The sequence below is a fragment of the Thamnophis sirtalis genome, unplaced genomic scaffold, assembly GCF_051295495.1.
Source record: "Thamnophis sirtalis isolate CommonGarterSnake01/CBP01778 unplaced genomic scaffold, rThaSir2_p1.2 scaffold_3, whole genome shotgun sequence".
NCBI classification, from domain to species: domain Eukaryota; kingdom Metazoa; phylum Chordata; class Lepidosauria; order Squamata; family Natricidae; genus Thamnophis; species Thamnophis sirtalis.
The window spans coordinates 31259927-31285124 of record NW_028261383.1 but is presented as its reverse complement, the minus strand read 5'-3'; the positions used below and the strand labels follow the sequence as shown (position 1 = coordinate 31285124).

The 25198-nt window shown below is 41.9% G+C and overlaps 1 protein-coding gene across 2 annotated transcripts; it reads right to left on the bottom strand.

Moving 5' to 3' along the window:
* Positions 1-330: 330 nt before the first annotated feature.
* On the bottom strand, positions 331-25198 carry LOC148047834 (early activation antigen CD69-like). 2 transcript variants are annotated; one of them, XM_087708521.1, is made up of 9 exons: positions 25067-25198; positions 18318-18727; positions 16650-16672; positions 13281-13369; positions 12396-12494; positions 9695-9799; positions 5732-5910; positions 4163-4266; positions 331-1071 (listed from the first exon to the last, which is right to left on the bottom strand). In XM_087708521.1, exons 2-9 carry the CDS (start codon positions 18507-18509, stop codon positions 936-938), a joined length of 927 nt encoding a protein of 308 aa, XP_087564647.1. In that variant the 5' UTR covers positions 18510-18727; positions 25067-25198; the 3' UTR covers positions 331-935. The 2 variants fall into 2 exon arrangements, with proteins under 2 accessions (XP_087564647.1, XP_087564648.1); XM_087708522.1 differs by lacking the exon at positions 25067-25198 and adding an exon at positions 20824-20920.

The following is a 25198-nucleotide window of genomic DNA, read 5'->3' as shown; positions in this document are numbered from 1 at the left end:
AATCAGTGGAATGACTTGCCTTCCAGAAGTTGTGGGTGCTTCATCACCGGAGGTTTTAAAGAGACAATTCGTCTGAAATGGTATCGGGTTTCCTGCCGGAGCAGGGGGTTGGTTTAGAAGACCTCCAAGGTTCCTTCCAGTTCTGTTATTCTATGTTTGATACTCCTTTATGGAGAAGGGCAAAAGTCTTGATTACATGACGATTTACAATTCTCTATTGCTGAAACATGAGGTCACTTCTGACGTTGGGGGTCCAAGTTTGAAACATCAGGATCATGAGATTTTACAATTAAGTGATTTCATGGATTTAAAGATTTTGAGCCTGTCATCCAATGTATTAAATTCCAAACAAACATGCAGTACTAGGGCTTGGTAATCTATTTCACACCACATGCAAAGCTAACAGCTGGGTGTGCTGCAACACACTGAATTACAATCCCGTTTTAGCCTAATCTGGCCACACAATTAATCAAAATTGGCCACACGTTTACTCAAAATTGACCTAGTGTTTTAAGGTATTTCTTCTCCAAATCTGAATTGTTTTTAACTAAAGAAAAAAAAAAAGTGAGGTAGCAGAGCACTCTCAATCCAGCTAGAGCGCATATGTACCAAAACACACAGCATGAATATAATCTTAAAATAGACTTCTAATTTACTTGGGAGTAAAATCCCTCTAAATTCAAGAGGTGTTTGTTCTCCCCAGAAAAAAATGTATTTAGGATGCCAACCCATATTGGGGTGAAAAAAAAACACCCTTTAAATGTATTTAAAATCTTTTCTTACATCACTTACAACCCCTTTATCTCCTGCATGGAAGAAAAAGGAAGTCCACCCACAGAAATGTATGGTGGTGTGTGCACGCCCAGAGACACCCACACACAGTGGCAACGAAGGGCTTTGACTCCTTTTTTTATACGGAAGGGATTCTTCAGAGATCATGTGGCCCCGCAGAGTTTGCGGTTCATTAACCCTTTCAGGCTGCACAGTCCTTTCTTCCTGGCGGCACAATTGGCGCTGCTCGCAGCCCTATTCTTCAGATAAGCGCAGTCTCCGTCTCCCTCCACTTCGAAGCTGCAAAAGCAATAGAAAGTGGTTGGCATTTGTAATTTTCATTGATAGACGCAGGGCAAAATGTGATGTTTTCCTCTACGGGGTTTTTATCTCTTTGGAATGCATTCGTGCCTTTTGAAAATCCAGATGGCAAATTTTGCTTTTAGCAAGCTTCTCTTTTAGGAGGTAGTTTACAAGGATCTGTTCTGTAGGGAAGGGCTCCCCCCAAACCCAGTCCATGGACCGGCACTGGGCCACAGCATGCCAGAAACCAGGCCACGCACAATAGTGAAACCACATCTGTTGGATGCAGGCAACATACGAAACCACACCCGCTCCGGTCCACGGGGAAAACCTCTCTCTGCAGAACCGGTCCCTGGTTCCCAAAAGGTTTGAGGCAGGGGTGAAATCCAGCAGGTTCTGACAGGTTCTGGAGAACCGGTGGCAGAAATTTTGAGTAGTTCTGAGAACTTGCAAATATCGCCTCTGGCTGGCCCCAGAGTGGGCTGGGAATGGAGATTTTGCAGTATCCTTCTCCTGCCACGCCCACCAAGCCACACCAGGCCCACCAAGCCATGGCCACAGAACCGGTAGTAAAAAATTTTGAATTTCACCAATGGTTTGTGGGCAGGGCCACTATTGTAGGGCATGGACAATAATTGCTACTATTGAAGGGTGGGAGAGGATAGGTTCATGTTCTTGTTTTTAATATGTTTATTTTAGTGTTCTCGTCAAATACTGTAAACCACTGGGAGTATGCAAGGAACGTGGCGGTCTATCAGAATAGTAAAGGAAATGATTGGATGAATGAGTATCTCAACGTCGCTTTTTCTGAAAGGCAACTGGATTTTCTTGGGTTCACTCGCCCTCCCCTCCCCTTTGAAAACGTTTTGCTTCTCATCCCAGAAGCTTCTTCGGATCTTCTTCAGAACTGTTCAGAACAGTTGTCCAGAACTGAAGAAGCTCCTGGGATGAGAAACAAAATGTTTTCCAAGAAAAAACTGAGAATGTCCAGTTGTCTTTTGCAAAAGCACCTTTGGGACAACCATTTAATTTATTTTACTTTATTTATTTAGTTTGTCAAACATGCATGGGATAACAGGTATAAATATAAACATGGACATGAACACAGGAAATGGGTATGAATAAATGGGGACAGTAGGACAGGGATGGTAGGCACGCTGGTGGGCTTATGCACACCCCCTTTACGGACCTCTTAGGAATGGGGTGAGGTCCACGGTAGACAGTTTGAGATTGAAGCTCTGGGGGTTTGAGGCTGTAACAACGGAGTCGGGTAGAGCATTCCAGGTGTTAACCACTCTGTTGCTGAAGTCGTATTTTCTGCAATTGAGTTTGGAGCGGTTTACCTTAAGTTTGTATCTATTGTTTGCCTGAGTATTACTGCGGTTGAAGCTGAAGCAGTCACTGACAAGTAGGACGCTATAGCAGACAATTTTGTGCACTACGCTTAGATCAGACTGTAGGCGGCATAGTTCTAAGTTGTCTGAGCTCAAAATTTCATGCCTGGTGGCATCAGGTATTCTATTGTGATTTGGATTTGGATATAGTGATTTCGATGATTGAAAATCCCCATAGAGATTGAATGAATGAGTGAGTGAACGAATGAATGAATTCATGCACATGGTGGGAATGCATGAAAGCTAGGGCTTTTTGGCACCAGATAAGAAAGTATTTGGAAAAGATGCTAAAACAAAGGATGGACTTGAGGCCAGAATTATTTTTATTAGGGATCACAAAAGAAAAATATGGCAAAGGTGGACTATATTTAATGCTGCCTATTTTAACGGTGGCAAGACTGGTTTTTGGACAAAATTGTAAAAATAAAGAGACTCCCTCGGAACAAGAAATAATAAATAAGATACTGACGTGCGCAGAAATGGACAGGCTGATTTTATAGCTCAAAGACAAGGGGGAGGCAGAATATCATGAAATCTGGGATGGTTAGAAATGAGGGGAAAAGGCCGGGAGAGAAAAAAACAGACCAGTTAAGAATTGGAAAACATGGTATTAAGAAGGTGTGATAGGTAGGAATTGGATATGTATTTGTTGGGTTAGTAATTATATAAAAGGAAGGATCAATGGACAGGTAACCTGGCTGACTATACATACCTATGAAATGAATGTAAAATATAACCCTTGTAAGAGCCAATCACTATATGGAAATGTTTATGCCAGAAATGTCGCACTATGTGCAATGTTTTAATGTTCATCTAATAAAAAAACTTTTTTTTAAAAAAAAGAATGAATGAATAAGGCAAACACAGTTGGACCCAATCTAAATTTCCTTTCGTATCTTCGAAACTATTCCATTTTCTCCCTCCTTCCAGTTTACATATCATTCCAATCAGGAGCCTCTGAATTGTTTGTGACACACCAGATCAGTGGTGGGTTTCAAAAATTTTTCGAACCTACTCTGTGGGTGTGGCCTCCTTTGTGGGAGTGGCTTACCGTCCTTATGACCTGGTGGGAGTGGCTTGCCATCCATGTGTTTTCTTTCTCTCTCTCTCTCTCCCTCTCTCTCTCTCTCCTTCCTTTTGTCTCTCTGTCCCTTTTTCATTTTTTTCTTTCATCTCTCTCTCACTTTTTCTTTCTTTTTTCTTTTTTTATTTCTTTATTTCTTCCTTTCTTTCTCTTTCTCTTTCTCTCTCTGTGTGAGTCTCTCTCTGTGTGAGTCTCTCTCTCTCTCTCTCTCTCTCTCTCTCTCTCTCTCTCTCTCTCTCTCTCTCTCTCTCTCTCTCTGTGTGTGTGTGTCTGTCAGTGGTGGGTTTCAAAAAAAATTAATCTCTTCTGTAGGTGTGGCCTGCTTTCCAGGTCCACTGGTGGAACCTCTTCTAACCAGTTCAGTAGATTTGACGAACCGGTTCTACCGAACTGGTGCAAACTGGTAGGAACCCACCTCTGCTCCGGATGCAGACTGAGACAGATCTTTTATAACGTCTAACCTCATGTGTTTATGCTTGCTGGTTACTATGATCTTTCCTCTCATCCTCCCCCCCCCCACATCTGCCTAAAGAGCCATATTTGTCATGATTTTTTGGGGAGACTTAATAGAAGCGATGGTCTTGAGCATCCAATGGAAGGAAGAACTTACAGGTTTTTGAATAGAGTCCCATCCGGCCATTTCCATTTGTCTTCAGAGCTTCTGTGGAGGCCAATCCAGTGGTCAATGGGCTCTCTGACATTCATGGCACCAATCTGTTCGTTTTTTTTTAAGTTAAAAAGGAAAGGAAAAAAAACCCTATGGGTTTCAGAACATTTTGGAAATTGAGTTCTGCACTCCACAGAGGGACGTAAGTGCCTCTAGCATCATCACTCCACACATGTGTGTGTACATACACATAACAGAATAACAGGAGTCCTTCGGGATTGGGCGGCATATAAATGTGTCTAATAATAAATAAATAAATAAATAAATAAATAATAAATAAATAAATAAATAAATAAATAAATAAATAAATAAATAAATAACAGAGTTGGAAGGGATCCTGTTGGTCATCTAGTCCAACCCACCCAAACAGGAGACGCTGCCTACACCATTACTGACAGATGGCAGTCTAATCTCTTCTTGAAAGCTTCCAGTGTTGGAGCATTCACAACTTCTGGAGGCCAGTTGTTCCATTGATCAATTGTTCTGACTGTCAGGAAATTTCTCCTCAGTTCTAAGTTGCTTCTCTCCTTGATTAGTTTCCACCCATTGCTTCTTGTTCTACCCTCAGGTGCCTTGGAGAATAGTTTGACTCCCTCTTCTTTGTGGCAGCCCCTGAGCCTGAGATATCAGAACACTGCCATCATGTCACCTCTAGTCAATGGTGAAATTCAATTTTTTTTACTACCGGGGTGGGTGGTGGCATGGCTTGGTGGGCGTGGCAGGGAAGCATACTGCAAAATCTCCATTCCCACCCCACTCTGGGGCCAGCCAGAGGTGGCATTTGCCGGTTCTCTGAACTACTCAAAATTTCCGCTACCGGTTCTCCAGAACCTGTCAGAACCTGCTGGATTTCACCCCCGTCTCTAGTCCTTCTTTTCATCAAACTAGACATACCTAATTCCAGCAACTGTTCTTCATATGTTTTAGGCTCCAGTCCCCTAATCCTCTTTGTTGCTCTTCTCTGCACTCTTTCTAGAGTCTCCACATCTTTTCTACATCGTGGTGACCAAAACTGAATGCAGTATTCCAAGTGTGGCCTTACCAAGGCATTATAAAGTGGTATTAACACTTCACGTGATCTTGATTCTATCCCTCTGTTTATACAGTTTAAGATTGCATTGGCTTTTTTGGCTGCCTAAGTGTAGGACTTTACTTTTCTCTGCATTGAATTTCATTCTATTAGATAGGTCCCAGTGTTCAAGTCTGTCAAGATCGATCTGGATCTTGAGCCTATCATCTAGGTAGGGTATTGGCTATTCCTGCCAACAAGTCTTATCACATGTTCACTTTGTGCAGAAAATCCAATATCTGGATTGCTTGAATTACACCATCTGCTTTTGGGCTACAGAGAATAAAGCCACATTTCAACACTGGAAAGAGATTTAAATCCCACAAGCATCCTGGAGATAGAATGGCAGGCTCGTATTTCATAAAACAGTGAACGAGTAGGCACTGGGCAGGACTGTTTGAGCACAACGGCAGACAACAATTTTGACAAGTTTCTTCTCTTACTAGTTTCTCTAGATCCTCCAAAGCAGCCAAGGTAGCCCCAAGGGAGAGACAGCGATTCTGAGTAGCATTCCAGCTTTCTTGGGTTTCCAAAACACGGTAGCAGTTCCCTTGGGACATGTGCCAGCCCGTTGGGCAACAGGAAGTCATGGCAGCAGCAGAAGGCAACTGAGGTTTAGCTTCTGTAAATACAAATTCACGTGATTTAACAGATTATTACCCTCAGCCTTTTATTTAGGAACAGAGGCGGGGAACTATGGCCCCTTTATCACTTCCGGACTTCAACTCCCAGAATTCCTGAGCCAGCATGGAACTCAACTCCCCAGAATTCCTCAGCACGGCTGGCTCAGGAATTCTGGGAGTTGAAGTCCACAAGACATAAAAAGGCCATCATTTCCCACCCCTGATTTAGAAGGATGTTTCTCAACTTGGTGAATTTCTACAATAGGTGTATGAACTTCAGCTCCCAGAATTCACACGCCAGCTGATTTTTGGGTCTTCTGGGCCCACCAGAAGTCAGCAAACAGGCTGTTTTCAGCCTCCGGGGTGGTAGGAAACACCATTTTTGCCCTCCCTAGACTCCTAGAAAGGCTCTGGAGCCTGGGGAGAGTAAAAAGCGGACCTTCAGGTCCAGCCAGAAGTCAGCAAACGGGCCATTTCCGGCCTCCAGGAGGGAGGCTGTTTTCACCCTCCTCAGGCTCCTAGAAAGAGTCTGGAGCCTGTGGAGGGTGAAAAAATGTGCCATTGCATGCCAAAAGCAGGGGGCGCACATGGGGGAGGTGTGGCACATGCATACACGGGGGTGGGCACATAGAATTATGGGTGCGAGCAAGCGCTCCCCCCACTTTTGGCACGCGATGGCAAAAAGATTACCCATCACTGCACTAAACCAAGTATTTTTTTAAAAACTACAGTGGGTTAAACATAGGGTGTGATTTACATTTGGCTGTAAGCAAGGACAACCACCGAACAGTAAGACTAAAGAGGGTCAAATAAGCAGATTATTATCATAGCTCATTGCACAGTCAACCAAATGTTCAGACTGGATTTGGTGTCTGTGTCCTCTCATTCCAAGGACAGGAGATAGGCAGACGTGGTTTGAAGGCATTTGAAGAGATTACAGATATTCTCACTGTTCCAAGTAAAGCTGCCTACGACGGAGGTTTTGTCAATGCTGATGCTATTCAAGTGATGTTTTGAATTTCCAGGCAATATTGGTACTATATTTGCTTTCTTTTGCCACATTATTGTTATTCCTACAGGGAAATTAGGGAAACATATTTGCAGGTAGTCCTCGATTTACGACCACAATTCATCATCTTCTTTTAATGACCCCATAATCCCTTGAAGGGTGGCATCTGGGCAACTGAATGGAGCTAGCAGAGTGTTTTAATGGCCGGATGCCCTTCCTGTCGCCAATGTGAAGTTTTGTTCAGCAGATACATTCTCATTCTGCTCAGAGAGAAATATCTGCTTCTCCCCTAGGATCAAAGTCACAGCCTCCTGATTGCGAGGCGAGAGCTGAACCCTTAGGCCACTGCACCACCCCTGACATACGGCCACAATTGAGCCCAAAATTTATGTTGTTAAGTGAAACATTTGTCAAGTGAATTTTGCTCCATTTTATTATCTTCCTTGCAACCGTTGTTAAGTGAATCACTGCAGTTGATGAGTTGGTAACCCGGTTGTTAAGTGAATCTGGTTTCCCTGTTGACTTTGCTTGTCAGAAGGTCCCAAAAGAAGATCGCATGACCTTGAGAAACAGCAACGTATGAACCAGTTGCCAAGGGCCTGAATTTTCATCACACGATCATGGGGATGCTACAAAGGTTGTAACTGTGGAAAATAGGTCACTTTTTTCAGTGCCGTTGTAACTTTGAATGGTCACTAAATGAACTCTTGTAAGTCGAGGACTGCCTGTGTTTGAACACCAACATCTCTGTATATTTTGGAAGCGTGCAACTATCCTTCCCCAAAAATGATCTCATTACTGGCGGGGGGGGGGGCGGGGGGAGCATATACCTTCAGAGCAAAAGACAATTGTTTGCAGCAAACTAACAACCTGTCAGGCCTGCAGTCATATTCCTTTTAGGATCTTTGGCCTGCCACACTCTCTCTTATTTTACTATGCTGTTTCATTAGTGGGGAATAGGGAGGGGGAATAGTAAGGAGCAGAATGTGTTGTTGTCATAATAAAACATTCCTTTCCAGAAGCCCGACCATCTTTTGTTTCCCTGCCTGACCAGAACTAGATGGGTCGAAATGCCAGCGTGGCAGAGGAAGATTGGACCATGTGATGAACTTGTGGGTGTGGGGGCAAGGTCTTGAACTTTCAACTAGGTGGAAAACCCAGGAAGCTTTCAGATTTGGGGTTTCCACAGTTTGTACCAACATGTCTCTCTTATTAAATTGGAACTTTGATAAAAGCTATGCCTTGAACTCTGATTTAATTTGGATGATATTTGGAACTCTGACACAAACAAACAAACAAACAAACAAATATGTCAAATTAAGATCCTGGGAAGCTAGCAATAGTAATTTGTATTTGGGACTCGAGTTTGCAAAAACTAATAGCAAATCAGTTCCTGCAAAATGTTCATACCGGTAGTATGATTAAAGTGGATTTTAAGACCACCTCCTTAATAGTATAATACTGGACAGTTTTATTTTGAACAGACAGTGTCTTAGCCTCCCTTTCATAACCTTATGTTTGACACAGATGTCAAATAAAGAGGCATGCCGTATAAATGGCTGCTGGACTGAGCAATCTGCCTGGACAGGAATCATTACAGTTGTCTTGCATTTTTTCCTTCCCAGTTACAAAAAAATATTTATTTCAACGAGAATTTGCTGCCAAAAAACGGCCTCATACACTCACTCGGATATTCCCCAAACTGTGTGCAGAGTTCAGGGATTCACTGTTACAGGAGGGAAGTCACCCCTCCTAGAAGCATGAAATATTTTGAGAAACATTTAAAAAGGCAGAATATTATATTTCCCCTAAAGGAGAAATGGAATTCTTAAGGGAGACAGAAACTCAGGGCTGCCAGTTTGTTGCAGAAAAATCAAACCCAGAAAGTGCACAGAGATAACTGGTTCATTAACTTCTGTATATACGTAATAACAGATGAATAAATGTACAATACCAATAGCAGACTCTTTCAACGTGGGAGAAGTTACAAACAGAACACAAGCAGGAAAGAACAGTTAGTATCATTTCAGAGTTCAGAGCAGACAGAGTAGTTTCAGTTTCAATTCTCAGCACAGATTCAGATCTGTTTAAGCTCCCATTGGATGATTTAGTTGCTATGCCTATTCATTGGCTGATCTTGTTACCATGTCTCTCCCAGTCATGAATATTCTAACAAGAGACTCAGCTCCCTGCCCCCAGCAGATATTCGATGCCCATTAAGAAAGATTGGGCCAGCCTAGCTACAAAAGAAAAGCTCCAGGGTGATGGGATTATCCTTCAGGGCAAAGCCACAATAGGAACGGCACAACAAGCCCCTGAATCATTGCATCAGCCCAGCATCAACCAAGCTTGACTCAGAAACCTATAAAAGGGGATCACATGACCCCCGAGATGCCGCAATTGTCATAAATGTGAGTCAATTGCCAAGTATCTGAATTTTTATCCCAAAATGACCATGGGGGGGGGGGAATGCTTCAATGGTCGTAAGTGTGAAAAACGGTCATAAGCCACTTTTTCCAGTGCTACTGTAGGGCACCGTCCATGGGGTCTGAACCAAAGACATGGGTGCCTTGAACATTGGGCCTTCTTCTCATACTGATCTTGGATCCTTTTGTTAAGGGGTGGGGGATCCAGGACCGGGGTATTTACTTTCAAAGCCCTCAACTTACGATTGCTAAACTAATGGTTGTAAGTTGAGGACTACCTGTCTTAAATTATTCTAAAAAAGAATGAAACCTGGACAGATCAATGAGGAACCCGAGTGTGTCACTCACTTGTAAAGACGAAGATGGTGGTCGCCACGCCCATAATCTGAATGAGAAATAGTATGAGGATAATCCAGGTAATTGAGTTTTTGACCCTTGCGTTGGGTTGGCTGCCTACAAAGGGAAAGGTCAGGCGTCATTATAAGCTCATATGTCATTATAATTTATTTTTATTGCATTTCTAAAAAGACATTTCTTCCCAGAAAGCTTAGAAATGGTTTAGTGGATCCTGTATTATCTTGGCAACTGATAACACTCAGTTTCATGCCCCCTCAAAGCACCCATTACTGCAATTAAACATACCGTATTTTTCAGAGTATAAGACCTACCAAGATTTTGAAGAGGAAAATTAAAAAAAAAAGTTTTTGCACTCTGCAGACCTGCCAAAAATGACCCATTTTTCGTGAAAATGGGCCCACTTTTTTGTTAAAAAAGGCATATATAGCCTTTAGAAGGCTTGTAGAGTGCTCCTGGAGGCTGGGGGGCAAAAACGAGCAAAACACGCCCCATTTTTCACTCATTTTTGCCCTCCCCAGCCCTCAGGAGCACTCTGGAAGCCTCCTACAGGCTCTGCGTGGCCATTTTGGTGAAGTGGGCGGGGTTTCGGGAGGCAAAATAATGCTGTATTCAGTGTATAAGATGCACCCAGATTTTCACCCTCTTTTTTGAGGGAAAAGGGTGCGTCTTATACTCCGCAAAATACAATAGGTATAATCAGAACGGCTGCCAGGTTTTCCTCCCTTTTTCTCCACTGTATTTAACATGATTTGATTTATGATATATGATTTAACTTTATTTGTATGCCGCCCTTTTCCCTGGGGGGACTCAGGGCGGCTCACAATTCAGGGGGAGGGAAGGACAAAACAAGTTATACACATGAAGACAATACATCGTTAAAAAGCACAACAGTCATACTATTCGGGTGGGGTTGAAGTCTTTAGCCCCAGGCCTGTCGGGACAGCCAGGTTTTAAGGGCTACGCGGAAGGTCTGAAGGGTGGTGAACAAACAGTTCTCAACAGCTCAAACATTTGCCTTCTGCTTCATTAATCTAACCTGAGTTGGTTTAATAAATAGGTTCTTCAAGGTGAGCTTTGGAATTGTATCTCTGCTAATTATTTCAGTAGGTTATCCTTGAGATCCAGACCACACACCATAACTTCAAAGAGGCAGATAATTAAAGAGAAGCTTCTAAATCACTGGGGAAGCTTGTTTTGCTCCAGATGTGCCTAAAGTAAGATTCCCAGCATGTCTCACCATGGCCTGGCTATCTGTGGCTGCCCAGAGATAATGGTGAGCATCTGGAATCTGCTTGTAAAAGGTGCCCCAGGCCGCCCCAGTGATGTGACACACCCTGTCATCATCATCATCTTCTTCTTTTAACCACCCCACAATCCTTTGCGGGGTGGAGTTTGGGCAACTGAATGGAACTGAGTGTTTACTGGCCGGATGCCCTTCCTGTTGCCAATGCAGAGCTTTGTTCAGCAGCTATATTCTCACTGTGCACATAGAGAAATATCTACCTCTACCTAGGATTGAACCCACAGCCTCCTGATTGTGAGGCGAGAGTTTCACCTCTAGGCCACGCGATGTGACACATCCAGTGCTCATAAAATATAATAGACACATAATAAAATATTATGTGTCTATGGAGATTTTCAATCATCCAGGTCATGGTTGCCCCAAAGGTGTTTTTGCTAAAAGGCTAGTGGGCTTTCTTTGGGGTTTTTTGGTTTAAAAACATTTCATTCCCATCCAAGAAGCTTCTTCAGTTCTAACTGGCCAGTGGGGAATGGAAAGATTTACTATATTGTTTGCAGTCATCTGGTTGTTAGCTTTCTGAGAGTCTTTGAAGCCATTTGGGGGGTGTTATCTGTATCCTCAGAGTCACCTGAATCAAAGTGTGTAAATGAGTGTGGAGCCTTCTTGGGACCCCTAAAAGGACATGGTTTCACACCTGTTCACACTTCTGATTCGGCCTAGTTAGTTAGTTCCCTTTTAAACTATACAAGTTCCTCGAATGGCAAGCAAATAAGGAAGAATATATTATGTGTAAAGAACTTCTTGAAGGGCTTCTGTTAGCACCCGGATATGACCACATGGAACTACAGCATATACAATAATGGCAAATAGAGTAAAACAGAGGTCCCCAACCCCCCTGGTCTGTGGACCAGCACTGGGCCATAGTATGCCAGAAACCGGGCCACACAAAGAAGTGAAGTCCCATCTGTGGGATGCAGGCAGCATGTAAAACTACACTCCCTTTGGTCTGCGGAAAAATCTTTCTCCACGGAACAGGTTCCCGGGCCCCAAATGTTTGGGAGCCGTTGGCATAGAAATGTCATTTCTCAGTCTCATCAGCTTCAAGATATGTGGACTTCAACTCCCAGAATTCCCCATAACTGGCTAGGGAATTCTGGGCGTTGAAGTTCACACATCTTCAAGTTACTGAGGAAGAGCTCCAGCACCTTGGAGAGCTCCACCTCAGAAAGCTTGTTGGAATTTGTCACTCAATTGAGTCATTCAAGCTTCCATCAGCAATCAATCATGCTGATTGTCTAAGCATGTATTCAGAAGAAAAACTCTTAGTTCAGGACCATCTTCCCTCTTGGCTGACTACCGGAGGAGCCTAGAACCTCCCGGGATCCAAACAGAGAAATTGCCTCCTTGCAATTCAGAGGAATATCCCGTCATGCCAAAGTGCCCTTTTACCTGCTTCCTTCTTTTCTTCCAAGATGAAGTCCACACACTGCTCAAGAACTGCATCCTTTTTACCTTTGTTGTCATCTTCAATCCCAACGGTTGCTCCTCCTTGGAAAAATAAACCACAATTAGATACCTATTCTACCTAAGGCAGTGATGGGGAACTTTTTCAGCACTTAGTGCCAAAAAGGTCATGCATAAATGTTGCTTGCCGTATGCCCATTCGTCGGGGCCGCGCTCTGGAAAAGCCAAACTTTTGGGTTCTAGCACTCATGCGTGCCCGACAATCAGCTGGCCAGCGCACATGTGCAGGTCAGTTTTCGGTACTGCCGCACGTGTGAAGGGATCACACTCCGTAAAAGTCAAATTTCCAGGTTCTAGCACGCATGCCCGCCCAACAATCAGCTGGCCAACATACATGCACAGCCAGTGTTTGGGACTGCCATGTGCACGAAGGGATCATGCTCCAAAAAAGCCAAACTTCTGGGTTCTAGCACGCATGCCTGCCTGACGATCAGTTGGCCAGCGCTCATGCGCAGGTTGCTTTTTGGCACTTCCTCATGCATGAAGGACAGCTGATCATCAGGCATGCATGCACGCCAAAAACTTGGAAGATGAATGAGCAAGGCTGCACATGCCGGCCAACATGGCTTCATAGGTTGGCCATCATGGACCTAAGACAACAGGAAGCTTCTCTCCAATTGACTCTTGCAAATTCTACCGCAGTGCCATAGGTAAGAGATTAATTGGGAAGTAGGGAAATTCTTCTTACAGACAGCACTCAACCTATTTCTTTGAAACAGGTAGTCCTCGACTTATCACTATTTGGTTAGTGACTTCTCAAAGTTACAATGGCACCAGAAAAAGTGACTTACAAACATTTTTCACCCTTACCTTTTTCTGTGAAGTCTGCTGAGTTCATGTTTGAAAATTCTACAATGGAAGCCCCGGTTGGCTGGGATTTTGGAAAACCCTGTTTCCCCCTAGGGAGAGAGGAAATTCAGGAGATAAAGGATATATGCAATGGAAGAAGATCAAAATAATAATAATAATTCTTTATTGTCAGTGCACAACTTATGTACAATGAGATTGGTTGAGCTCCCTCAGGGCACTCCACAACACAATACAACTCACAGTGAAGACAAAGAAAAAAGAAAAAAAGTATCCCTAACCCAATAAATCAGTGTTTTTCAACCACTGTGCCGTGGCACACTAGTGTGCCGTGACATAGTGTAAGGTGTGCCGTGGGAAAATTACTTTATATATAGTCAATATAGGCACAGAGTTAAAATTTTTTAACATTTTCTAATGGTGGTGTGCCTCGTGATTTTTTTCATGAAAAAAGTGTGCCTTTGCACAAAAAAGGTTGAAAAACACTGCAATAAATCATATTAACAGACACCCAGTCCCATTACACCAGGGTGAACACGTTACATGTTGCGCCGGCCCTGCAAGTCCATCATACTAGTTATGATGATAGTTATGATGTTACTTCACATCCAAGAGTCTGACAGCCCACGGATAGAAACCGTTCTTCAGCCTGTTTGTGCGGCTGGCTATGCTTCTATATCTCCTTCCCATTTGAAGTGGTGTAGGGTTTCCTGCCTGAGCAGGGGGTTGGACTAGAAGACCTCCAAGGTCCCTTCCAACTCTGTTATTCTATATTCTATTCTACTCTACTCTACTCTACTCTACTCTACTCTACTCTACTCTACTCTACTCTACTCTACTCTATTCTATTCTATTCAGTAGGAGGGTAAAGAAGGGCTGACCAGGGTGTGAGTCATCCCTGAGGATTTTCCTCACTCTTCTAAGGCAGCGAGCCCTAGCAAACATTTGCCTTTTCCCATGATATACTGTAGACTAGAACATAATGCAAGTTTTCGAATAAACTGTATTCACAAAAGGTAGTGTTAGAAATACAAGTGGTCCTCGACTTACACCAGTTCACTTAGTGACCATTCAAAGTTACGATGGCACTGAAAAATTTGACTTACGGGTATTTTTCACACGCACGGCCATTGTAGCATCCCCAGTTGTCAAATTCAGATGCTTGGCAACTGGTTCATACATGACCCTTGCTGCGTCCCAAGGTCACCTGGTCCCCCTTTTGCGACCTTCTGACAAGCGAAATCAAAGAGGAAGCCAGATTCGCATAACAACCATGTTGCTAACTTATCAACTGCAGTGATTCACTTAGCAAGAGTGGCAAGAAAAGTTGTAAAATGGGGCAAAGCTCACTCTTAACAAACATCTCACTCAGCAACAGAAATGTTAAGCTCAATTGCGGTCATAAGTCGAGGACTATTTGCATTATCTAAAACAGCCTGTCAGTAACATGGCAATCAGGCACTCTAAGTAAATAATCTCCTTATTAATACAGCAGCATCAAGAAATTTTTAAAAAGTATCAAAAGGGCTTTCTTGATTGAGTTTAGGTCCTAGTTATTTCAGACTTCAGTGTCCCAAAGGTGCTTTTTCAGGAGGCAACTGGACTGTCTTGTTTTTTCTTTGAATATGTTTCACTTCCCATGCAATGGAAGGATTTATACTCCTTGCAGACAGCTGGGTCACCTGAATAATGCTCTGGTTCCAGGATGCAAATGTCCAGCTGTCTGCAAGGAATATAAATCCTTCTGTTCCCCACCATCCAGTCAGAGCTGAAGAAGAGTGCAGAGAAGAGCAAGAAAGAGGATTAGGGGACTGGAGGCTAAACATATGAAGAACAGTTGCAGGAACTGGGTATGTCTAATTTAATGAAAAGAAGGACTAGAGTGTAGTGGAAATGAGACCAGACCAGCTCTTTGTCAAAGGGAAAGGTTTATTGCGCAAGTTTCAGCAGCGATAGGTCAAGCAAAATCTGAACCCCGAAGGGCAGTTATTTACAGACTTTTATGCTATTTAGCTAGAGAATATCGATCAACACAAAGTACACCGTCTTCCTGTGTCACGTAGGCCTCGTACACATTCTCCCCTACTGTGAAAGGACATTCATTCAACTTATTCAATTGCCCCCAATAGGGAATATTTGTACCAATATCCTGGTTCCTTTATTTTAGCTTGGTGAAGCAGACAAATTAATCCTTGCCCTGTTCCACATGGTCAAGAAACTTTAATATCCAGCTTTATTTATCTAGTTGTCAACTTAAGAGAAGGGGAGACATGATAGCAGTCTTCCAATATCTGAGGGATTTCTCCAAAGAAGAGGGAGTCAAGCTATTGTTCAAAGTATCTGAGGACAGGACAAGAAGAGTGGAAACTAATCAAGGAGAGAAGCAACCTAGAACTAAGGAGAAATTTCCTAACAGTTAGCCCAATTAATCAGTGGAACAGCTTGCCTCCAGAAGTTGTGAATCCTCCAACACTGGATGTTTTTAAGAAGAGGTTGGATAACCATTTGTCTGAAGTGGTGTAGGGTTTCCTGCCTAAGCAGGAAGTTGGGCTAGAAGACCTCCAAAGTCCCTTCAAACTCTGCTATTCTAAGCTTCTTGGATAAGAAGAGAAATGTCTTCAAAGAAAAAACAAGGAAGTCCAGTTGCCTCCTGAAAAAGCACCTTTGGGACAACCATGACCTGGATGATAAGAGCCAAGGTGGCGCAGTGGTCAAATGCAGCACTGCAGGCTACTGCTAGATCAGCAGGTCAGCGGTTCAAATCTCACCGGCTCAGGGTTGACTCAGCCTTCCATCCTTCCGAGGTGGGTAAAATGAGGACCCAGATTGTTGGGGGCAATATGCTGACTCTCTGTAAACCGCTTAGAGAGGCCTGAAAGGCCTATGAAGCGGTATATAAGTCTACTGCTATTGCTATATTGCTATATGACTGGGAATCTCTACAGACTTTCAGACTTCACATCCATACTGTTTCCTTGATAACAACACAGAAGTGGATTGATTACTACCCTTCATCCTAAGAAGGGTTTTTTTCCCCCATCAACTTCCCAAATTCATTCAGACTTCTCATTTGGATACTAAGCAGATCTGACTCTATCTGGCTTCCCAAGTCAGAAGCAATTGGCCCCAAAAAATGTCACAGGCTGGGAACTCTTAGCTCTAGAGATGGAAAGTGACACCATAACAGAGGCAGGCTGGTTTTGTTGGACCTGGAGTGAGGTAAGATCTACGAGCTGTCATTGGCTGGAACCAATGAGATACATCGTTTTGCTGCAGGTCAAGGTTTGACAGTCTCAAAGGGTGAAACAAACTTCGAGATGGGTGGCATACAAGTCAAACAAACATATTGGTTCATCAGCAGGAAACACTTACCCATTCAAGACATTTCCAGTAGCCTAGACAAAAAAGAAGGAGATAAAGTATTACGGGATGCCTTGAATTTTTCCTTTGCAAAAAAGTTCAATAGGAGGCAATTGTCACCATATTAATAGATACGTCAGCCAGTTTGATCTAGTGGTGACTAAGGCATCAAGGCCAGTCCTCCTTTAAGCATGGAAAACTAGTTGGATGATTTTCGGCTCACTCACTCTCTCAGCCCAGGCCCCTTCACAGAGGTGTTGTTGTGGGGAAAATAGAAGGAATGTCAGGTGTGTTCTCCACCTTGACTTACCTATAAAATTAATAAAGGTAGAATAGAAATAAAAAATAAAAAATATATAATATTTTTTTTAATCCTGGACTTTGGATACAGAATGATACAATACTGTACCATATTATATATTATGTTAATGTATGGTATGGTATGGTATGGTATGGTATGGTATGGTATGGTATGGTATGGTATGGTATGGTATGGCATGGCATGGCATGGCATGGCAAGGTATGGTATGGCATGGCATGGCATGGCATGGTAAGGTATGGTAAGGTGTGGTATGGCATGGCAAGGTATGGAATGATATGGTATGGTATGGTAAGGTATGGTAAGGTATGGTATGGCATGGCATGGCATGGCATGGCATGGTAAGGTATGGTATGGCATGGTATAAAAAGGTAAAGGTTCCTCTCACACATATCTGCTAGTCATTCCTGACTCTAGGGGGTGGTATTCATCTCAGTTTCAAAGCCGAAGAGCCAGCACTCTCCGAAGACGTCTCCGTGGTCATGTGGCTGGCATGACTAAACACCGAAGGTGCACAGAACGCTGTTACCTTCCACCAAAGATGGTTCCTATTTTCCTACTTGCATCTTTACATGCTTTCGAACTGCTAGGTTGGGAGAAGCTGGGACAATTAACGGGAGCTCACTCTGTTACGCGGTGCTAGTGATTCAAACCACCAAACTGCCGACCTTTCAATCAACAAGCTCAGCTCCTTAGCCACTGAGCCACTGCATCCCTCAGATGGGATGGAATGACATTATTGTATTGTATTGTATTGTATTGTATTGTATTGTATTGTATTGTATTGTATTGTATTGTATTGTATTGTATTGTATTGCATTGCACTGCACTGCACTGCACTGCACTGCACTGCACTACAACCATATTTTGGGGTGAGAAGAACTTTAGCGCAAAATTTCTTTGGTGCAGAAAATTTAAACTCCCTCATTTCCCATGCTAATTTTAAGTCAAATATTTCTGCAGTTGCTGTGGCTGGAAGATACTTCATTTAATCTTTTGACAATTTGATATCCATCTTTCCTATTTTTCAGTCCCAGATGAGAGTGATATCTAACAGCCGGGGAGAAAAATAATTACAGTTACCATGATGGGTACGTATCGCATTTTTGCTCCAGCAAATATTTTTTAATCAGAGTCAGTTTGTTATGACAAAGCCAGTGAAAGTGAACTGACTCATGGCTAGACTACTCTAATGAATGTCATGGGGAGCTGCCCTTGGAGACTGTTTGGAGGCTGGTGCAGATGACGATTTACTATTAATCAGCAAAAGGTTTCATGAGGGATGATTTTCTCTTGGGGTATTTAGGGGATGGTTCCCTATTGTCTTAGATACATTGTCTTGGAGGATTATGCTGGTTTACCTGATTTTCTGGTTGATTCCTGGAAATGACAGTGTGCCCTGCATGATCCCAGGATTTTTTGCAGAGTGGACAAAGGGGAATTTGATCCTCCAAGCAGAAAAGGCTTAAGTCTTCTTTATGTATCATGCACACATTTTGAGTTGCACACCAATTTGTTTCAACTACGGTTGCCGGTCGGATGGCTTCTTTCATTTTCCCCAGAAGTTCTGTGGGCCCCCTGTTTGTTTTCCAATGAATCTCCTTTACAACTTGAGCAAGGTGTTTTATCTTCTACTGCGTCCTCCAAGGATTGGCTGGGGAATGTTTGAGAAGATGGAGTGGTGGTTGGAGGTTGACAGTTGGTCAAAGCGATCAAACAAACTGTTTGCCCTGTTGAACGGCTTGAAGATGTGATCCTATCTCCTGGTTCCCTAAGGAAGAAAACAGAAGAAATATGGACTCCTGCAAGAAAAGTTATAATGCATTCATAATACCTTGTAAAATTAGAATGCTTGTGGCTTAGGCCCTTTTTGTGTTATTTTTCACGCGGTGTGGGTAACTATGGCAACTTTATGACCTGTGGACTTCCACTCCCAGAATTCCTGAGCCAGCATGGCTGCTCAGGAATTCTGGGGGTTGAAGTCCACACAGGTTGTAAATTTGCCATAATTGCGCATCCCTGTTCCAATGTCATATTATCAGAGGTGGGTTGCTGCTGGTTCAGCCCGATTCAGTCGAACCGGTAGTGCCCCAGAACAGCTGAGAGTGAACTGGTACGGTGGCTCTTTTGGCCCGCCCGATTATACCTGTTTTTATGGCAAAAGGCGTGCAGCGCCTGCATGAGGCCTGAAAATCAGCTGGTTGTTGCAGGGGTTGTGGATTGCGCATGCGCGCACAGCACAAGTCAGGCATGCACACAAATGGAACCTGCGCACACGAGATCAGTGAACCAGTAGTGCAGGTAAGGGAAACCCACAACTGCATATTATAGATCTAACCAACATCTGTTTTTTCTCAGAAGCCATCTGGAGTGATTTTTGCTGCTTAGGGTAACAATCGCACTATAAAACAATTATTTCTTTGTTACCTTCTGAGAGGAGGCTTCACAGCATCCAAAGCACAACAACTAGATACTGTAATAGCTTTATACCATATATAGTATCAACCTTGTTAAGACTCTTTTTTCAGTTATGTATTAAAAATGGACCGTGGTTTGTGTGTGTAGATAAATAGGTAGATAGATAGACAGATATAGATATAAATATACATACATACATATGAACAAACATATGTACATACATACATACACACATAAATAATAATCTATTTTGAATACATATATATATATATATCTGTCTGTCTATCTATCTATCTATCTATCATCTATCTATCTATCTATCTATCTATCTATCTATCTATCTACAATAGAATAGAATAGAATAGAATAGGAGAGTTGGAAGGAACCTTGGAGGTCTTCTAGTCCAACCCCCTGCTTAGGCAGGAAGCCCTATACCACTTCAGACAAATGGTTATCCAACATCTTCTTAAAGACTTCCAGTGTTGGAGCATTCACAACTTCTGGAGGCAAATTGTTCCACTGATTAATTGTTCTAACTTGTCAGAAAATTTCTCCTTAGTTCTAGGTTGCTTCTCTCCTTGATTAGTTTCCACCCATTGCTTCTTGTCCTACCCTCAGGTGCCCTTGGAGAATAGTTTGACTCCCTTTTCTTTGTGGCAGCCCCTGGGATATTGGAGTGCGCGCACACACACACACACACTTTTGACACCACACATCAATGTTTCATTTTTTAATCTGTGCCAGTGTGTTCACAAAAAAAAGTGATAATAAAGGTCATTTTATCTCATTTCTTGTCAGAACTTTCATAATAATAGAAGTTCTTATTTCCTACTTGATTCAATATATATACACACACACACAAATATAACAAAGGCAACAGTAAAAACATTGGGTTTCTGTCGTGATGGACTCTTGTGATGTATGTATGTATGTATGTATGTATGTATGTATATATATATATGTGTGCGTGTGTGTGTGTGTGTGTATATATATATATATATATATATGTATATGTATATGTATATATATATATATATATATATATATATATATATATATATATATATATATATATATATATATATATATATATATATATATATATTCACACACAGAGAGAGTGAGACAGACAGACAGACAGACAGACAGACAGAACATTCTTCTTTATTAAAACGGTGACAACAAGAACCATAAGCGCTCCATGGAAGTAAAATGGAAAGATAATATTTAAAATAGTGATTAGCATGTTCAAATACCACATGACAGTTTCCACCTTCTAATATCACATACTCTGCTAGAGAGATGCTCCCTGAGAATGGGCTCCAGCATGAGTCCAAAAGCTCGGAAGACAACATTATCCTGGGGACAGGTATATTTGCCTTCATTCCTTACGTTTATGTGTAAGTCTTAACCCTTAAAATACAATACAATCCACACCAAAAATCTTACCCGTATAGTCAACGATCTGAGATGAATAGTATAGTTCCAGTGTTAATCTTGTGCCTGGGTGTATATGTATGTATTTGTTTTACTTGTGGTTACGCAGCTTTCTACTAGATGCTAACAAGGTCTGCAAAGAAAGATAAACCACGAAAAGATCTACAAGAGATTTAACTGCAAGCCTGCCCCAAAACCTTTCAGTGGGTTTTGCACATAGAGCTTCTGGCTCAACTGTTAACAAGAATCTCTCCCTGCTTATCTTTCAATAACCACATGCCTAAATTATGGTTATACTCTTAGCTATTACTTATCGGCAGGTTCCATAGGAGGTGCTGATAATATACAAGAATGTGTTCCAGCTAATTGCACTACCAGTCTCTTTCCTACAATGCTAGCATTTAACAGTAGCTGACATAATTGTCTTCTGCCAGAATATCCTAACAACTGAAGTCTGAACAGCTGAGGTGGTGCAGTGGTTAGGGTGCAGTACTGCAGGCCACTTCAGCTGACTGTGATCTGCAGTTCAGCGGTTCAAATCTCACCGGCTCAAGGTCGACTCAGCCTTCCATCCTTCTGAGGTGGGTGAAATGTGGACCCAGACTGTGGGGGCAAGTTGCTGACTCAATTTGCTAAAAAAATTGTAAACCGCTTAGAGAGGGCTGAAAGCCCTATGAAGCGGTATATAAGTCTAATAAATAAATAAATAAATAAATAAATAAATAAATAAATAAATAAATAAATAAATAAATAAATAAATAAATAAATAAATCCTCGCTTCTCAGAGTCCAGAAAGCAGCTGTTTGTGGTTTGCTTTGCTCTGATTTTGCTGCTTCTCCTTGGTCTCTCAGCTTTGCAAAAATGACCCCCCAAAAGTTTGAGAATTGTCTCTCTCTTCTGGATTCCACAAATGCCAGAGGATATGTGGATCCTTCTAAAACAAACAAACCATCAAAAAACACCAGTTCAGCTCTCAAGAACATTTTCCCCAACATTAGGGCTCAGTTAAGAAAGACCATGAACTCATCCATACAGATAATAACACTTAGCAATAGCACTTAGACCTATATACCGCTTCACACTGCTTCAAAGCCCTCTCTAAGCATTTTACACAATCAGCATAATAGCCCTCAACAATCTGGGGTCTCGTTTTTACCGGCCTTGGAGGAATGGAAGGCTGAGTGAACCTTGAGCCTGGTGAGATTCGAACTGCCAAACTGCAACTGACAGGCAGCAGAAGCAGCCTGCAGTACTGCACTCTAACCGTTGCGCCACCTCGGCTTTTCAATTCTTGATCGATGACTGTAATGAAGCTTGCCCATTACAGTCATAATTTGTAATGGTGGTCAAACAGGTCACTCAGATGATTGACCTGGTTTTATTACCTTTTTTTTGTGTGTGGGGGGGGTGATGCTCATAAGACGAACATCATGGTTGGAAAGAGAATCCATTGCTTGCTGTAGACTGGTTTTGCTGAAAACTATTTCAGTAAATTGTTTCAACTTCTACCCTCAAAACGACGCTATTGGGCACTGCACCGCAGAACCACTAGGCACAAGGACAGTTTTCACCCGAATGGCAGCATTCTACTAAACAACTAATTCCCACAACACTGTCAAACTATCTATTAAGACTGTATTACTATTATTCTTCTCATCCTACCTCCTTTCTACTTATGACTATAACTTTGTTGCTTTTGCATTTATGATTTATATTGTTTTATTTAGTTTCCTAGTATGATTCGATTGCTTATTTAGTATCCTATGACTATCACTAAGTGTTGTATCTTATGTTTTTTGATGAATGCATTTTTATGTGCACTGAAAGCATACGTACCAAAGACAAATCCCTTGTGTGTCCAATCACACGTGGCCAATAAAGAATTCTATTCTATTCTATTCTATTCTATTCTATTCTATTCTATTCCATTCCATTCCATTCCATTCCATTCCATTCCATTCCATTCTAAATGCCCATTTTCAGTGAAACCATTGTGACTGCAAGGGTGGTAGTGGCAGCCATTGGAACTGCAAATCCAAGTCATGTAGCTTTCCCCAGGATCCGTCATAACTTTGAAGGTTTGCTAAGCGACTGGTCATAAGTGGAGGAATTACCTGTACTAAACAAATGGGAAGTAGGAGATAGCTGGCTAGTAACCATTATCAGCAGCCCCCTTCAAAATGAGGTCCTGGTTATAACAGGTACAGGTAAGTACAGTAGATGGAAATGCAACCCCACAAGACAAGCCCTGTCCTTTTTGTGCATGTGTTTACTTTGTTGCATGCACAAAAGAGTGAGACTTCTGTTGTGACGCCATGCCAGCCATCTTGTAGAATAGAATAACAGAGTTGGAAGAGACCTTGGAGGTCTTCTAGTCCAACCCCCTGCCTAGACAGGAAACCCTATACTATTTCAGACAAGTGACTGTCCAACATCTTCTTAAAGACTTCCAGTGTTGGAGCACTCACAACTTCTGTATCTTTAGCCTGTCTTCTGGAGTGTTGGCTATTCCTGCCAGTTTGATATCATCTGAAAATTTGATGAGTTCCCCATTTATCCCCTCATCCAAATCATTGATGAAGACGTTGAAGAGTACTGGGCCTAAAACTGTAAATGCTGACTTCCATGGATGCCTCTGAGTGGAAGAACAAGCAGGCCCATAAACCAAGAAATGTAATCTATGCATGGACTCAATTCATGCATTACATGATGTCACCGTTTTCTTAATCCTGATTTGCTCAATAAGCCACAAGAACCGAGTTTGAACCGCACACTGAGTCAAAATCTAATGAACCAGTGTCATGGGCAAGTTGTAGCATAATACAAAGTCCTTTTCTCCTAATTGAGGCAAAAGAAAATTATTCTAGTAAGGGAGAATATTTGTAGCTCAGGGTTGAAATGAGAAGTTCTTGGTGCTCTCTGAGCTTGGTTGTTTTCTTGCAGATGTTTCCTTACCTAGTGAAACTAGTAATGGCCTAGTGAAACTAATAAGGAAACTTCTAGGTGTAGACCTAGTAATAAAACTTGCTAGATGATGTTACCTAGTTTGGGTAATGAAACATTTGCAAAAAAACAACGAAGCTCAGAAAACATTAAGAAAAAATATTATTTCCACACCATCTTCTCTAGCTAAGCTTTTTATAAAGATCGTTTATAATTTCCCCTCCCAAACAGTGACGTGCGGTGAGGTTTATGGCTGGTGAGGCAGCCATTGTTTCCTTTCAAGAGCTGTACTCTATTGCATGATTTGTTTAATCATGATTTGCTAAACATAAATGCATGCTAATTGAAGCCATGGCGTACAGACTACAATGGCTGTTTTTCTAGCATACCCTACATGATAAAGAAGCAAATCAAAATTTGATTTTAAACTTTCTATACTCCCACCTGCTAAACTGTAGGAGTTCTTTGGCTTCTCTCAAGTGCTGTGAACTTAATTGTATCCAAAGACAATTGTCCTGACCTAAATGATCCTAAATGTAGGATCTTAAATGATCCTATAGCTGAGATCCCAGAGCTACACTTCACTCTATATTGGAAAGAGAGAGACTAAAACAGAAAAGTTATATAATATCACAAAGGCAAAAATGTTGAGTGTGACATCATTATTTTGCTTGGGCACATAGCCTATTGGAAAACCAATATCCCTATAATAAAGTAATAAAGGAACTGAATTTATGACCATAACTTTGGGCTCTGCAGTTCATTAATTGGAATCCAATGTATATTACATAACCAATTAGCTCAATTTATAGAACAAACATTTTATAGATCTACCACCCCCCAAAAATGGACTCAAATGCAATTTTTTTAAAAGAATCATTTCTTTGCTCTGCCCACTTCTGTTGGAGCAATATTCCAAAATATTCCTTTTGCGATGTAACAAATTTATACAGACTCTCAAATGTTCCAAATCTTTCAGGTACCTGTTATTGTGGCAACATCACTCCAATGTAGAATTGAGTAGACAACAGAATTGTGTCCTTTTTATGAAAGAGATGTATCTACAGGAGTTGGATTACTTAAAACCTCTCATGACAGAGAAGATATTAGCACTAAGGATGTTCTGATTTCTTGTTTTATCTCTTAGCCCCAACACCATCTCATCACCATTAAATCCCTTCTCTAATTATACATTTTTGACAAGAATTAAAGATCATATCTCAAGAACCTCTGATGCAAATTCTTCCTGACATTTCTGACTTTAATCTCACTTTAGATCTCTTATTTGCCTGAGTTTTTTTGCTCTCCTTACCTCAGGCTTTCCTATTCTTCAAACCAAGGCAGTGTAGTCCGTTCTGATACTCCCAAAGAAATTAAGTGACTAAATGAAATCGGAGCCGTTCAACTATTTTGGGGAGGGAGCTGAGAGCAAGAAGGTTCATGA